General features: G+C 42.7%; 3 protein-coding genes and 1 non-coding gene across 6 annotated transcripts in view; all 4 read left to right on the top strand.

Annotated features, from left to right (window-relative positions):
* Positions 1-17,005, top strand: part of SYTL5 (synaptotagmin like 5) — a 234,333-nt gene that overhangs the window by 92,510 nt on the left and 124,818 nt on the right. The gene's annotated exons all lie outside the window — the stretch shown is intronic.
* Positions 1,176-1,517, top strand: LOC121482475 (huntingtin-interacting protein M). Its single transcript, XM_041740387.1, has one exon. It carries the CDS (start codon positions 1,176-1,178, stop codon positions 1,515-1,517), a length of 342 nt encoding a protein of 113 aa, XP_041596321.1.
* On the top strand, positions 11,551-11,886 carry LOC121482476 (histone H2A-Bbd type 1-like). Its single transcript, XM_041740388.1, has one exon. It carries the CDS (start codon positions 11,551-11,553, stop codon positions 11,884-11,886), a length of 336 nt encoding a protein of 111 aa, XP_041596322.1.
* Positions 16,571-16,717, top strand: LOC121483751. Its single transcript, XR_005985841.1, has one exon. It is a non-coding gene; the product is annotated as a U4 spliceosomal RNA (small nuclear RNA).

Consider the following 17,005-nt stretch of genomic DNA (forward strand, 5'->3'; position numbering starts at 1 on the left):
TTGCTTGGATCAGACTCTTTTCTTGCTGCTACTTCTCTCTTTTGGATTGGAAATGTCTTTAACTGTTACCGCTGTAAATAAACCCCAAACAAAGCAGAAACACCAACTTCGTGGAAAGGGAAATTAAAATGAGAAAAAAAAAATGGGGCGCCTGGGTGGCTCACTCGGTTAAGCATCTGATTTTGGCTTAGGTTGTGATCTCAGGGTCCTAGGATTGACCCTGGCATGAGGCTCCACACTCAGCAGGGAGTCTGCTTCTCCTTCTCCCTCTGGTTTTTCCCTGCTCATGCTCTCTTTCTCTCTCTCGGTTTCTTTGTCTTTCTCAAATAAATAAATAAAAACTTTTCTTAAAAAATGAGAAAAAAATGAGAGGAAATACCTCTTGGTACTTTGGCTTCATCTAGGACATCCAAGAAGACACAACTGGGCTTTAACTAAGTGCAAAGTACACTTCTCTCTCTAAACAATGTTTACGTGATTCTGAAAGATGCATCCATTGAGCATCTTATTATGACTTCCACAATGATCAAGAGATATTTTTCAAACAGTGTCAAATGAAGAGGCTAATACAGGTATGAAATAAACGTGTATTAAAAGATTCTATTTAATCAGTGAGGGAATGGGAAGAGGATATAACTGGTTCATAGAGAATCCAAGGATTAGATACAGGAATGTTAATCAAAAATATTTAAATGAATGTGTGAATGGAGGCAAAACTGGTTTCATTATATCATGGAAGGGGGACAATATAATCTCTACTAGACAAGACATTTTACATATGTATCACTAACCTACAACTAATGAAGGATAGTAAAAGGCCTCAAAGACCATATAAGGCCAAAATCAGATAATGTAGAGTGGTGTCCTAAGACAGGAAAGAGTTTCCCATTGGAATACACATTGATCTCTACCATGTTAAAATCAAGCAGAAAATTCTAGTTTTCTCAAAATCAGGGTCTGTTCATTAGGGTGACCAGGTTCCTGTCATGGACATTTCTGGGCTGAGGCCTGATAAGGGCACAATGGACACCAGTGACATCCCAAAGTCTATGATGTCACAATGAGGGGCCAGGGCTTAGGAATATAAATGGGCGGAGTTGACCCCTGGTGTCTTGAGAGGCACAGTGCAGCTGGGGAATCAAGCAGAGCTGATGGAGCCAAACCCTGCCAACATCATGTCAGGGAACAAAAGCCATGAGAGCTCCAATCAGACTCAAGCCCATCTTGTAACAACTGAGCTGCAGTTCCCTGTGAGCTATGTGGACCGCCTCCTGCAGGAGGATCAGCGCACCCACTGCCTAAGTTCAACATCTACTGAATTCCTCCTTGCCATGCTCGACTCCCTCACCGACTACATCCTGGAGCGTGTAGGCACTGAGGCCAATAACAACAACGTGCAGACTGCCCCACAAGATGTGGAGAGAGCAGTGGGCAACAACAGAGAGCCCCAACAATGCCTGAAGGATACAGCCTTCACTCTGTTTGATGAGATGCCTAGATCCAGGAGAAATGGCTAAAGCCTGGGTCCTAGAGACTTGTGGGAGTCCTCACAGCCTTAGTCTAAGCCAAGACTTCTTATAACTGAGAAGTCTGGCTTCTGTCATCAGTTAATGCTATTAAAGTGTTGAAGCCCAGGGCCGTGCCTCTGACTTGTCTCTGTTTCTGTCTTTCCGAGTCGGCGGGGTCTGTGAGACACCCAGGAGGAGATCTCCTGTGGGGAGTGGAGGGAGGAAGGGGTGATCAGTGTGGGAGGCTGCAGTCCAGTGTTTCAGGGAGTTGTTTCTCTGGGGACTGCTTGGGGGGAAAGGCCCTGGGGGGAGTAGCTGGCTGCGGAGGAGAGACTTCCTCACGGGCTCTGAGCAAGTCAAGGCCTGCGGGCTGAGAGGTTGGCAGCGGATGGGGGGCTTCCCAGGCATGTTGAGTTCCCAGAACCATGGTGGTAACTGGGGAGGTCCTGAAGCTCGTGACTGAGGTGCCAGGAGCCTTATTCATGAGAAGGGAACGTGTAGAAGTCAGGAGGTGATGGCAGTGTGGGTGGATGGAGAGGATGGCATGAGCTTTACGTGAAGATTGAGGGGCGATGGGGAACCCATGAAGAGGTATACAGAGTGGAACGGTGCTCAGGTCGATTTCATTCACTGATACCCTGCCTCATTCCAAAAAAGGATGTAAGATAATATTAGTGCTGTGATAACGTTTGTGGAGTATGTCCTTGTGTCCTCTCCTGTGGACACTGGTAAGTTAAGTGATTATATATATGTGTGTGTGTGTGTGTGTGTGTATAATAAAAACTCTCTGGCCTAAAACAAGCAATTTGGAGAGTTCTTAGCATGTCTCTCCCTCCCTAGTAGACCAGATGCTTAGGTGTACTTCTGCAAGTGCCCCTGCGCCTGGTTCTCCCGTGATTGCTGGGCTCCTGGACCTCTGGCTATGAAACCACAGCCCACTAAACCCTGTGGAAACACAGAAAAGTGCCACACACAGGAAGAAGCCAGAGGTATTCCTAGGAACCAGATAGGCCTCAGCCTAGTGTCTTCTCTGCTCCCCTCTATGTGGTGACTCACTTCCTCTCTGCCTCCCTCCATGGTGACTCACCCTCTCTCTGCCTCCTTCCATTATCTTTCAAAGTGTGGAGCTGTCTCTGCCTTTGCCTCCTTCACAGGAGTTTCCTGACAATAATAGGGCCAGGGTTGTGTTTAGAGCTCATTGGAATATGGGCCTGTAAAATCCAAGAAACTTTTCTTGCTCCCCTAATGCCATTCAACCAAATATTTCCAGAAACCTCACTGTCAGGATGTCCACCCCACATAGTTGTGATTTGTTAGAGAGCCTGGAGGCCCTTCTTGCCTCAGCCAAGTTTAACTGTTACTCTTCTGTTCATCTGAGGATCAAGCAGGCCTCTCCTCAGCAGCTGCAGGTGAGATTGTCCTTCACCTGGTCACAGGAAGCACCAACATTGCTACCCCATCCCTGAAGCAGAGCATCTGTGTGTCCAGGGCATGGTGTCTCATATTCCAGTGTCCTTCAGCCAACAGTGAGTGCCTCTGGGGTGGGTAATGCCAGGGAATCAGTCATTATGCTATGATGTTGATATGTTGGCTAAGTGGCTGATTTTTATAAGCTGTTGATTTTGGCTATGGCAGTGGCTTGTTTTAGTGCAAAATAATCTCCTGGGTACTTCACCAGAAGGCACAGTTAAGGAGGAATTCATTAAAGGCCAGAGATGTGAGAGTAGGTTGATAAATTATGTTGGCTTAGCAGACCTGTGTGGTCAGGTGGTCCCCTGCAGTCCATGCAGGAGTCGACACTGATGGTCACTGTGACATCTTCGGGGAGCCAGGCTGCCTGGGCTCCTCAGACTATCCGAGGTCCTAGGTGGAGTTTGGAGTTTGAGACTTAATGACCTCATGAGCCCTCTGTAGCCACGGGGTCGTGGGAGAATCAAACAGGGCATTGTTGCCCTCCCATTTGGAAACAGTCCTTCACCTGTGCTTGTGGGTTTCACATGAAACATAGGGTCCGTGCCAGCATAGCATGGGTGTAAATGCAGCACCTTTCTGAATCCCCCTCTTATCTGGGCATAGGAATCCCACCCTCAGGGGAGGAAGGTGGGCAGAGAGAGAGAGTCATTACCTTTGGGAATGAATGAGCCATAGGAGTTTAGACCCTTTGTGCATTTCAAAGAAGTGGGAGGTAGGGGATGATGAGGAACTATTAGCTGTAGCTTAGGCCCCACACAAAGGATACCATTGATGACAAGTGCCCTGTTGGGAGTGGAAAACTAAAACTGGAGTGAGTAGGGATGGTCTGGGGAGGGTGTGGCTGCCAAACCAGATTTGTGATCCAAAGCAGTATCAGAGCAGGCTGGGGTCAGACCCAGCTCAGCACAGCAGAAAGTATAATGTGTGAGAAGAGATGAATCCAAGAGTTGAGCTTGAGGGGAACCTGGGAGAGTCATGTGGGCTTGGTGTTGGCATGAACACAAGGCCTGGACACTAGGTTGGCCTCTTTGTGACAACAACCTTTGGGAACAGAGGTGTTTGAAGGCCCCTTCATCCCTAAATCTGACAGATCTGACAGGAAGTGGTCATAGGGAGAGCACCTAACCATTTAGAAAGGGCCTTTGGAGCCCCAAAATAGGATTCAAGAATAAGAAGACTATCTATGAACATGAATAAATCATTTGCCTAAAGAACAAATAACAAAGTGGCTGCTCACAGACATAATGGAGGCAGCAGATGGGATCATTAGGCCTACAATGATGTTTTTAAAGGAAAATTAATTAGCTGCCAACATTTAAAATCAAGAATTTTTAACCTCAAGACCTCAATTACTGGCTTCTCTGGTTAAAATAAAATGTCTGGGCATACATGTTTATGTCAGATGAAGATGACTGGCTGCTGTCCCATTAATACTGGGCCTCTCTGGTTTGCTACCATGCTCACCCTTCCCTGTTATATCTCATTTATGACCCACTTCACTCATTTACAGTACTTGCCTGGCTCTTAAAGTTACTTGGGTTCATTATCCACATGATAATTTAATTGTAAAACCACAGTTTTCTGAAGGATGAAATTCTCTCCTTCCATAAATTAGAACAGTACAATGCTCTTCAAAATTGTCTTTGGTATGGGACCAATATGTTCAGTTGTACAAATTCATTGTGAAAGTAGGACAGATAGTTGTATTTTACTAGGACTACAATGGAGTTTACATTTGAATCTACTTGAGTTCAGCAACATCTGAACCACTATAAACTCTGTTCAGTAAGAAGACATCAGTCACCTAAATGTTATGGCAAAACCTGATTGCTCTAGAAGTCACTAAATGCTGACCATTTCCCAACCTGCTGTAGCTGACCAGTAACAAATAATTTAATGGCCTACATCAGCCCCCAAATCACATTTGAATAACACTGTAAGAGTGAATTTTATTTTATTCTTTAAGGAGTATGGTTTCAAATCTATGGAAAGGCAATGAATAGGGCCTGAATTCAATGTTTCATTTAGTGTTTCTGCTTCAGAGTCCTTCATGAAAACAGAACATTGATCTGTCCTATATTTAGCATTCTATAATCACTGTAGGGAAAGTATCTCTAAACTTCATCTATTTAAGCAAAATCTAAAGGAAACCAGTTTGCAGGAGGGAGGCAGGTTAGGTACTGTGGTTGTGGGATATTTGGCTTCTGCAGTGTAGGATGAAAGGAATTGACCAACTCTGACTGTGGAGGAGAGACTGTTCATGACATACTGGAACAGAGTAGTGGCAGAAGAGGGAGGAAAGCTGGATTCTGGCCTCCCATTGCTGTGGTTTACTTGGGGGTCACATCAGCTTCCACAGCTACAAAATGAGGAGGTTGGACTAAATTGTTTCAAAGGTCTGCTCAGGGCGTACAGTTGTCAGTCTGAGCTTTTCCTAAGAAAAGTCTGTACTGACAATGGGGAAATGGGCCATAGAGGACCAGGGATGATTTTTTAGGGTCTCCATTTTATAGCTGAGGCCACTTTGGCCCAGAGATGATGCTCAACTCTCCCAATGTCACATGGCAAGTGGGTAGAACAGCAACTATGACAGTTGTGTTCTGGTACCTATTGTTGAGGCTCCACTGCTACTGTATACTGAGAAATGAACCTCAGGATATAAAGTGTTTAATGTTCTCCTCCAGGATAAAGGAGCTAATATCTTCAATAGGGATGTTAGGGTCTCTTGGACTTCTAGGAAAGCCCAAGAAACAGCTTGCTCTCAAGAACTTTCACTTCTGTTTTATTTGGAAAAGGCCAGACGGGTTAGGATCAATGATTGATCTATATGGTACAGGTCTTTGAATGTTGCAAATCTAGGTGTTGTTCCACTGAACACTGTGATAGCCATGCCATGAACCCATCTCCTTCTCAAATAAGGTGTTCTCAAAATTCTCACTCTCCACTGATAGGGTCTTGAAGGCGATTATGTGATGACCTCAGAAGCCTGTGCTTAATGCTTAAAAGTTTTTTTTTTTTTTTTAGATTTATTCATGAGAGACACAGAGGCAGAGATACAGGCAGAGGGAGAAGCAGGCTCCCTGTGGGGAGCTTGATGCGGGACTCGATCCTAGGACCCTAGGATCATGACCTGAGCTGAAGGCAGATGCTCAACCACTGAGCCACCCAGGTGCCCCTTAAAGTTTAATTCTGGAAGTCTTGAAGTTATGTCTTTTTTTTCCCCTTATTTGTCACAGACAAAATCTCTGGTCTCAGTGAGGGTGACAGAACATGAGAGACACCTAACTCTGGGAAACGAACAAGGGGTAGTGGAAAGGGAGGTGGGTGGGGGGATGGGGTGACTGGGTGATGGGCACTGAGGGGGGCACTTGGCGGGATGAGCACTGGGTGTTATGCTATATGTTGGCAAGTCAAACTGCAATAAAAATATCCAAAAATATCTCTGGTCTGTAGATGATAATAGGGCCTTCAAAGAAGCATCAGTGTAAAGCAAATAACAAACTGGAGGAGACAGATATGTATGGCTGAGATTACTTATCAATAATTTTCATAAGTAAAAATCTTGTGTGAGGGCATAATAACAGTAGTGCAACTACAGGTGAAATTATCTTTTTCTGTCATAGGTAAAAGAAGAAGAAGACAAGGCAGGAAGAGTTTTTGACTCATTGTCTATAAGCATAAAGATGTAACCCTTTTGCAAAAAAGAATGGACTAGATCCTAAGCTTAAGGATTTTAGTAAAATCCCCATTGGTATATTAGAGTTCTGCAGAAAAAAAAACTGAACCAGTAGGATGTAGGAGTGTGTGTGTGTGTGTGTGTGTGTGTGTATGAATGAATATGATCGGTTCACGCAGTTATCTGGTCTGACAAGTCCTAATTCTTTAAGGTAGGTCAATAGGCTGGAAACTGGCTAGATTTCTCTGTTACAGTGTGGCTAAATTCTTCTCCAAGAAACCTCAGTTTTTACTCTTTAGACTTTCAACTGATTATATGATGGTTATTTCCTTTTCTTCTAGTCAATTGGTTGTAGATGTTAATCTCATCTGAAAAGTATCTGCACAGCAACGTGTAGAACTTACATTTGGTCAAATGACTGGACACTGTAGCCTAGCAACGTTGACACATAAAATTTAACCATTATAACTGGTAGGTTTGATGTACATCCTCAGTTGAAAAGCACTGGCCTAAAAGATGCTGGATTGAAATTTTATAAGTAAGGTTGCAACAAAATATTTCAAAGCAATAACTGAAATGATGGCTGATAACCCTATAGTTTTGTTGCCTGAATCACCGGCAGGACTCTGATAATTAGAAACATCTCATGGACAGTAAGGCCATTGACAAATCTCTAGAAATTTCCCATACAGTATAAAACATTTGAAACATTTATATTAATATTTTCTGTATTAATATTTAACATAGGGAAGTCTTAGCACTTCTTTTGGGAATTTTCTGTGCAACTCATCAACTTCTGTCCAGTAAGTCGAATTATTTCTAGCACTTCTGTTTTTGATAATGTGAATAAAATAAATCTTTATGATTTTCTAGGGACCCTGTGAAAAATCAGTTTAAAACCAAAGACAGTTTTAAGTGCAGAGATACTGCCAAGTGTTATTTCAGTTTTCATTTAAGATTGTATTTTGGGAATGGTAAAATCAAACATCGCCTGGGCATTTGCATGCTTAAGGTAGGATCATGAGGGCCTGAGAACATGAATGGTGTTGCTTGGCTATCTACTAATTCAGTGGCAAGACAAATACTTACATAAATGTATAAAAGTCCTTAAAATATTAGAAATGCAGAACTATTGTTTATTTTTAATTTTTATTAAAGACTTTATTCATGATAGACATAGAAAGAGGGGGGGGTGGTGCAGAGACACAGGCAGAGGAGATGCAGGCTCCATGCCGGGAGCCTGACGCAGGACTTGATCCCCGGATTCCAGGATCATGTCCCGGGTCAAAGGCAGGCGCTAAACTGCTGAGCCACCCAGGGATCCTCTGTTTCTTTTATTGTAAAAAGAGTAACAAAACGTATGTTGAAGTCAGAATAAAGGTATATTGTGGTGAGATATGGAATCTCTGCTGCTTGGGCAGATTATATATGAAGTTACGTGGTAGGGTGAAATATGGCTTGCTGAAATACTCAGGTCCGATTCCATGGAACCCAAAAATGTTACTTTCTGTTTTGCAAATGGAGCTTTGTAGATGTGAGTAAGTGAAAGATAGTGAGATGGGGAGATTATCCTGGATAATTGTGGTTGGCCCTAGACGTCAAAGTGCCCTTTGGGGGCAAGCAGAGGGAAGCAGAGGGAAATTTGAATACAAAAGCAAACGACAATGTGACAACTGAAGCAGGATGCTGTACTGCTGGCTTTGAAGATGGAGGCAGACGCCCTGAGTTAAGGAATGCGAAGAATTCAGCTCTAGAAGCTGGAGAAGGCAAGGAAATGGATTCTACCCTAGAGCTTTCAAAGGTCATGCAATCCTGTCCACAGCTTGGTTTTCGCAGGTGAAACTGATTTCGATTTATGGCCTAAAAGAGAATAAATGTGCATTGTTTTAAGCCACCAAGTTTGTGGCAATTTGTTACAGCAGCCAGAGGAAGCTAACACAGGTGAAGAGTAGTCTTGTATAACCTTTTGTCAAGAGCTGACAAACACTCCAAGAAAACTTAAGCCTTTTTCACAGAGAACAGAACCAACTCTGTGATTGCTTCAATGTAATATTTGATTCTGAAGGACCCAGGAGCTCTTTCTGAAAATCTTGTAAACAGACCTGTCAGAACTGAACCAGATTTGGAAAAAAAAATTAAAACACATTTGGTTGTTTTCAGATCCTCTTTTTAACGAACCTTCTGTAGCTTTCTGTGTGCATTCGGGTTTCATCCTTCAACATCATCTGTCACATTCTGAAACAACATGTCACTTTACTCCAAAACAGAAACACTCTGTTTTACTCTTAATCGGTCAAACAAACAAAAAACCCATGTTCATTATCTTGAAACTCCTAGTGGAGTCTCATTCATGTATTTTAATTATAACTTTTAAGCAAAATCACTTGTATTTTACAGTGAAATATAGGATGAGTAATTGTGAACTTCTTTCATGTTAGCAATTGGGCAGATTTCACAAAACCACACCTATCCCAACTTTACTTGGCCACATACTTCCCTTATACAACTTCTCAATGTGGCAAAATGAATAGGTGCATTGGCAGGCTGAAAAATGTAACCTCTTTGTAGCATATACAGATATGAAGCAAAAGTATATGAGCTAAAATTATGCTTACTTATCAGTGTTTCAACACTCTATCTTAAAAATTATCTAGGTATCTATTGAATGCCCATTAACTCTACTGGTCTAAAGTTAAACATTATCTAGAAATCTTGAAAATTATCTTCAAGCTGATATACTATGAATTATTATTATACTATGAATTATTGCTTTGTAGAAAGACAAGATTGTCAACAAAAAAGGTTTGTCAAAACAGTGATTCGATTTGGTTAATTATAAATTTATATAATTCATAATCTTAACATATGTGTAATATTAGTTCATGTGATCAGAAAATTTATAAGCTTAGGAAAAACTTACCTGAGTAGTAAATGTATATTTGTGTTATAGTTAAACTGATGAAAGAGCAAGGGCTTAGTTGTTTTCATTAAATCCAAACTATTAAGCTAAGCCCTGTTTGCCAAAGATTTACTTAAATTAGATGAATTAGATTTCTTAAAATAGTTGTGATTTGGTTTGTGGGAGTATATATATATTGTTTAAATCTAGCTCATTTAAAGTGTCATAGTTCAATTTTTCAAGGAAATTTGGAAATACTCGATTTATGTAAATAAATATCTAGAAATGCCAGTTATTGGGGCACCTGGGTGGCTCTGCTCATTAAGCATCTGCCTTTGGCTCAGGTCACAATCCCAGTGTCCTGGGATTGAGCAGGACAGCCCTGTGTCCTTGGGCTCCCTGCTTAGTGGAGAGTATGCTATTCCCTCTCCCTTTGCCTTCCTTCCCCATCCCCTGCTTGCGCTTGCTCTCTTGCGCTCTTTCAAATAGATAAATAAAATCTTTTAAAAAAAGAGAAATGCCAGTTAGAGCTCCGCTAATTTAAGCAACGTTGTGATCTGTTAATATCATCCAGGGGTAAGAAAACATTGTACACTCACACAGAGGTGAAGACCTTTCTGAGTTTCACAGAGACATATAGGCACAGAGAAACAGAGCTTATAGCTTCAGTCCTATAATTTCAGCCATGGGTCAAGTATAAACCAGAAACAGAAAATCCTATCAGTCCAGATATCAAAAAACTATTCTCCTCTCAAAGGGTATGAAATTCTCAATTGATTTGAATCAACAAAGACGAGAAAATGGGATTCTCTTTGTCCTTTGACCCAACTGAGACTAGGTCTCTGTGGACCCATTTTGAGAGATCTCCACATGGTTAGATCCTAAAGCCAAATTCTCAACCATTTTTGTTAACAATGGAAATAACTTACTAGCTGTAAGTGAACAAAAATGCAACAGAAACACAGAAGAAAATTACAATTATTAAAAATTTAAATTAGAAAAACGAAGTCAACAAAGTAGGTACTTTGGATTCACCTAGAAGAAACAAGACACTTCTGGGTATCAACTGAGAATTAGGTACACTTCAGTATCTATGAATTTTTACCTGGGTCTGACAGGTGAACACACTAGGCATATCAATGTGACCTCCAAAACAGAAGATTTTTTTTTTTTTGAGAGAGAGAGAGAGAGAGAGGGAGGAGTTGGGAGGACTGGAGGGAGAGAGAGAATATTAAGCAGGCTTCACAGAGCCTGACACAGGACTGAGTCTCATCAACCTGAGATCATAAACTAAGCCAAATTCGTCCAGGTGCCTCCAGAAGATATTTTCAAACAGTAAAATCATGACCAGTAGACAGATATGAAATGGAAATGTTAAAAGTTTCTTTTGACTCTTGAGGAATTGGCAGATGTTGTAATTAATTCCAAAGAGAATCTGAAGAATATAAAAATATTGATAATATTTAAATGTGTAAATGAGGGAAAATTGGTTTTGTTTTGGACCTCTACTAGACAGCATTCAGTATGTCTGTTGGTGACTAACAGTTTATAAAGGGCTGTAAAAGAGCTCAAGACAATGCAAGGCTAAAATCAGATAACTAGGAGTGGAGTATCCTAAAGACAGGGCAGTGTTTACATTGAAACATTCATTTCCTTTTTTATGCTAGACTATTAAAGTCAAGTAGAAAACGTTCCCTCATACAGAGGATCCAATCAACAGGGAGGCCAGGTTTCTGTCATAGATGTTTCCAGGACAGTCGTGATGAGGCCCCAGTGACCCCGATGACATCACAATGTGAGTTGTCATAAAGCTGACTCCCAGTGACCTCCAGTCACTGACCAGTGCGGCCCACAGTAAGCAGGAGTGAGCACTGGTATCCTGACGGACCAAGGCCAGTGGGATCGTTGGGCTGGGCTGATCAGGACCAAACGCAGCCACCAGCATGACTGGAGAAAGAGGCCACGGGCATTCCCGTAGACCGAGGAGGCACGGCATGTCCCGCTCCAGAAGAGCCGAGCTGCAGTTCCCCGTCAGCCGCGTGGACCGCCTCCTGCGCGAGGGTCACTATGCCCACCGCTTAAGCTCGTCCACACCTGTGTTCCTGGCCGGCATCCTAGAGTACCTGACATCCAACATCCTGGAGCTCGCGGGCCAGGAGGCCCGCAACAGCCACAAGATGCGCATCACCCCCGAGCACGTGCAGAAGGCCCTGGCCAACAACCAGTACCTGAGCCAACTCTTTGAGAACACCTACTCCCGGGGTGGGGATGGGGTGGCCCAGGCCAGGAAGTGGTCAGGCCCCAGCGCCGGGGCCAATGGCCTCATCTAGTTGCCAGAGCGGCACGCAGATGAGGGGGGCCTGCTCCTCTGGGGGCACCAGCCATTAAAGGGTTGAAACCCAGGGCCGTGCCTCTGACTATTTTCTGTCCTTCCGAGTCGGCGGGGTCTGTGAGACACCCAGGAGTTCTCCCGTGGGGAGCGGAGAGCGGAAGGGGTGATCAGTGTGGGAGGCTGCAGCCCAGCGTTTCAGGGAGTTGTTTCTCTGGGGACTGCTTGGGGGGAAAGGCCCTGGGGGGAGTAGCTGGCTGCAGAGGAGAGATTTCCTCACAGTCTCTGAGCCAGTCGAGGCCTGCGGGCTGAGAGGTTGGCAGCGGGTGGGGGGCTTCCCAGGCATGTTGAGTTCCCAGAACCATGGTGGTAACTGGGGAGGTCCCGAAGCTCGTGACTGAGGTGCCAGGAGCCTTATTCATGAGAAGGGAACGCGTAGAAGTCAGGAGGTGATGGCAGTGTGGGTGGATGGAGAGGGTGGCAGAGCAGTTGACGTGAACTCGATGGCATGAGCTTTACGTGAAGATTGAGGGGCGATGGGGAACCCATGAAGAGGTATACAGAGTGGAACGGTGCTCAGATTGATTTCATTCACTGATACCCTGCCTCATTCCAAAAAGGGACCTACGACAGATAATATTAGTGCTGTGATAACATTTTGTGGAGTATGGCCTTGTGTCCTCTCCTGTGGACACTGGTATGTTCATTAGTAACATCAAAGGTATTATCTGGCCTAAGACTTGCAATCCTAGAAGTTCTTAATGATTATTAATAATTGATTGATTCGAGAGGAAGGGGAGGGAGGAGGAGAGGGAGAGAGAGAATCTTAGGCTCCACGTGGAGTCTGACTCGGGGCGTGATCTCACTACCCTGAGATTTTTTTTTTTTAATAAATTTTTATTTATTTATGATAGTCACACACACAGAGAGAGAGAGAGAGGCAGAGACACAGGCAGAGGGAGAAGCAGGCTCCATGCACCGGGAGCCCGACGTGGGATTTGATCCCGGGTCTCCAGGATCGCGCCCTGGGTCAAAGGCAGGCGCCAAACCGCTGCGCCACCCAGGGATCCCACAACCCTGAGATTGTGACTGGAGCTGAAATCAAGAGTCCGATACTAAACCAACTGAGCCACTTAGGTGCCCCTTAGTAGATTTATTTCTAAGTACACTCCATCATAAGCACATTAGCCTCATTCTCAGATGAAACACCTAACCTGTCTATGGTCATATAGTTGATGGAGCAACCTAGACTTGTCAGTGTCTGAATGCACATTTGGAGAGATATAAGTATGTTTTCTGTAAGTTCTGTCCCAAGTGGGGGACTCACAAGTATTTATAAGTATTCTTATAAACAGTATTGTGTGTTTTAGATTAAAAATAGTGTCACGTCAAGTGTCTGGCAGTGTGTTCTCTTCCTGTGACTGTCAACGCTTAATATTTTCTCTTGTTCATGCATGCTCAGGGCCCCCCCTCTGTTAACCCCTGACATGTCATAGAGGGCTGCTAGAGCTTGCCCAGGCACCTTCAACAATGGGGTCAGAGGAGCTGGGTTGGCCATCCCAGTTCACCACTTTCTGGCCTTGTGATCCTGGACAGTCCTCTATTCTGTCTGAGCAACACTTTCCTAATGTGTGAAATGGGGATAATAAGAATTCCTCCGTCATTGGATTTTTGCAAAAACATAAAGTTAATGTGTGCCTGTAAACTGCTACATAACACAGTGCCTGGCACAGAGTGTGCCCTTAACGAATAGCTGTGTGTCTCTCTCTCTCTCCCTTTTGGTAGACCAGATGCTTACATGTACTTCCCCAAGTGCTCCTTCACCTGGTTTCCCCATGACTGCTGGGTGCTTGGGCCACTGGCTGTGAGCCCTGTGAAGACACAGAGGAGTGCTATGTAGAGAAAGAAGCCAGAAGTATGCCTGGGAACCAGACAGGACTCAGCCTGATTTCCTCTCTGCTCCCCTCTGCCTGGTGACTGACTCACCCTCCCTCTGCCTCCCTCCACCATCTGTCTAAGCAGAAAGACTTGGCTTGGCCTGTATCTAATTCACAGAAGTATCCTGAGAATAATAATGTGGAGGTTGGATTTAGAGCTTGTTAGACTATGTGTTTCTATAAATCCAAGAAACCTTTCTTGACATATACTGCCCCTTCAGCCAAGTATTTACAGAAACATTGTCAAGATGTCCACCTCACAAAATTTTTTTTTCCAGATTTCATTAGTCTCATAGTAATACAGTGACAGTCGTTTGAGGTAAGTTCAAGGAGCTACCACAGCCAGCTGTGGCCTCCTTAGCAGCTTTTCTCTCTGCCAGCATCCTCTCCTTCTGTTTGGCTGGGTATTTCCTGGGATTTTATTGGGCCCCCAGGTTGTGACAGTGGTCTTGGCCTTGGCCACCTGTGCAAACTTCTCTAGCTCCTTGGTAATTTGTTGTAGAGAGCCAGGAAGCCCTCCTAGCCTTAGCCAGGTTTACCTACCTCTTAACTCTACTCTTCATGTGAGTTGGCAAGCAGGCCTCTCCCCAGCAACTACCTGTGGATATTAGCCAGGTTCTAGTCTCCTATAAGTGTAGGAGGCACATCAGCTTCCATGGCCATAAAATGGGGAGGTTGGACGAAATTATTTTAACAGTCTGCTTGAGGTATATGCACAATTACCAGTCTATGCGCTTTTCCTAAGAAGTTCTATACTAACAGTAAGCGGGGGCATGAGGGACAGGGCCTTTTTAAGTTTCTCCATTTTATATTTGAGGCCAGTTTGGCCCCAGGAGGGTAATCATCTCTCCCAGCATCACAATGAGTAGGAGAGCTTGTCTCTCTTACCTGCGTTGAGGCTCTTTCATCTCTGATATCCTGAGAAATGGGCCTCGAGATGGAAAGTGTTTCATGTTCTCCCCCTGGGAAAAAGAAGCTAAACTCTTCAGTACTGATCTTAGTGTCTCTTGGATCTAGGAAAGTACTGTCAACAACTCACTTGTGTTTTATTTGGGAAATCCTGTTAGTATAAAAGGATTGATTTCATACTTTGATTTTATCTTTGTACTTTGTAAATGTAGGTCTTGTTCCACTGTATCTTAGGTTGAACAATGTCATGAACACTTCTCCTTTTCAGTCAACTTGATCTCAAAATTCTGAGTCTGTCTACTGACCTGATCTTAAAGGTGGTTATGTAATGATATCAGAAGCCTGTACTGAAGAGCTCATTCTTAGAAATACCTGTCCTCTTCCTGGGGATTCTCAGACAGTCATTCTTTGTTGAAAACAAGCTCCTTGTCCTGTTGCAGATTGTACGGTCTTGGGGGAACCATCAAACAAAAAACAATCTAGAGGAAACAGACATTTATAATGACTGTGGTTAACTTATTACCGATAATTTTCACAAGTGAAAACTTTCATGGGAGAGCATAAGAATAATGCAAGTGAAGAGGAAATTACTTGTGTGTGTGAGTGTGTGTGTGTGCCATGCAAAAGGAGATAATAAAGCCAATTCACAAAATGAGTTTTGGACAAAAAGTCTACTAACCTAATGAGTAAGATTATTTTAGAGTAAGTCTGGAGTGGGTTCTGAACCTGTGTATTCTAATGAAATCTCTAGGGATAAGCTTTATGTACATCCTCAGTTCGAAAGCACTGGCCTAGAAAATGCTAGTTGCAAATTAAAAACATAAGATTGCCATTAAACATTTAAGAATAACAAATTACATTGATAACTGTAATATTGTTGCCTTAATATCATCAAGGATAGAAGCAGTGGCCGGTGAGAATACTGACAAAGCTCTAGGAACTTCCTTTCCTATATATGCTACAATTTCTAGAATATTTATGTGAATAATGTTATTCCTATTCATATTTAACCTAGAGAAAGTTGATCACCTCTTTTGAGAATTTTTTTCCCATGCAACTCATAAACAATAGTATATCAGATAAACCTCATAATTCTAGCACCTTTTTTTTTTTTTACAAGGCGACAATCTTCATGATTTTCACTGCCTTCTGGGAGGTCTCAAAGAGTTGTAAGTGCAAAATATCCTTTGAGGTATTATTTTGTTTTATTTTTCATTTAGGATTCATTTTGAGGACGGAAACAGTAAAATTGCCAGGACATTTGAGCAAGATAGGATTATGGAAGCTTCAGAACATGAATGGTTGTAGCTTGGCTACCTGTTACAGTGGCTGTGTAATAACCATTCAAAAGTTATGTAACTTCTCCAATTTCTTTTAGTTTAAAGAGAATAATAAGAGTCATGATGAAGTCAGACAAATGGTAGAAAGGTTTTCTATTGCAATAAAATCTCTGCTTTTCTGGGTAGATTACAAAGAAGGCAGTTCTGAGAAACTGATTTTGAACTTCTGACTTTGAGAACTGTGAGCAAATAAACACACTGTATGTGTTTTTAAAGCCATGAAGTTTTCAGTAATTTGTTGCAGTAGTCATAGGAAACTCATGTAGTTAAGGAGGGTCTTTTTGCAATCTCTTAGGGCAGATCCATACTGTAACATAATTTGCTCTTTTTTACTGAGAACAAATCAAATTCTCAGATTGAGTTAATATTCAATAAAATATTTGATGCTAAAGTAACCACAGTCCCCTTTTGAAAATCTTAGGAATAAACTTATGAAAATTGCATCCAGTTTGGAAACCTTTAGGACAGATTTGTGTTCCTTTTCAAATTCTCTTTTTGCAGCTTTGCACAGTGGGAGTATCATAGCCAATGAGGTTTATCTGAGGTGCAACTATTGCTAATTGAAACAAATTCTCTTTTTGCAACCCTTCTGCAGCTTTCTGCCCATGGTCACTTTTGTATTTCAGTATCCTCATGCCTATTCTGGAACAAGAAGCCATTTTACTTTAGCACATCAATACCTTATAGGCTATAACATATCCAAAATAAAACAGACTGCGATGGTAGGTCAGAAGATTAAAACTAGAGAAAGAGAGTCAAAATCATTGTATTGATGCTTTAGATTCACCTGAACCACCAAGACAAGACATGCCTAGGCTTAAACTCTGCATGAGGTACACTTCTCTGACCAAGAAATTTACCTAGTTCTGGTAGGTGAATGTATTGGGAATTTCTGTTCGACCTCTAAGATGGTTAGAAGATTATTTTCAGAACA

This window comes from Vulpes lagopus, chromosome X (assembly GCF_018345385.1).
Source record: "Vulpes lagopus strain Blue_001 chromosome X, ASM1834538v1, whole genome shotgun sequence".
NCBI lineage: Eukaryota > Metazoa > Chordata > Mammalia > Carnivora > Canidae > Vulpes > Vulpes lagopus.

Excerpts from the sequence above, each read along its gene's own strand:
- LOC121482475 (XM_041740387.1), top strand. The coding sequence starts at position 1,176 with ATGTCAGGGAACAAAAGCCATGAGAGCTCCAATCAGACTCAAGCCCAT.
- LOC121482476 (XM_041740388.1), top strand. The coding sequence starts at position 11,551 with ATGTCCCGCTCCAGAAGAGCCGAGCTGCAGTTCCCCGTCAGCCGCGTG.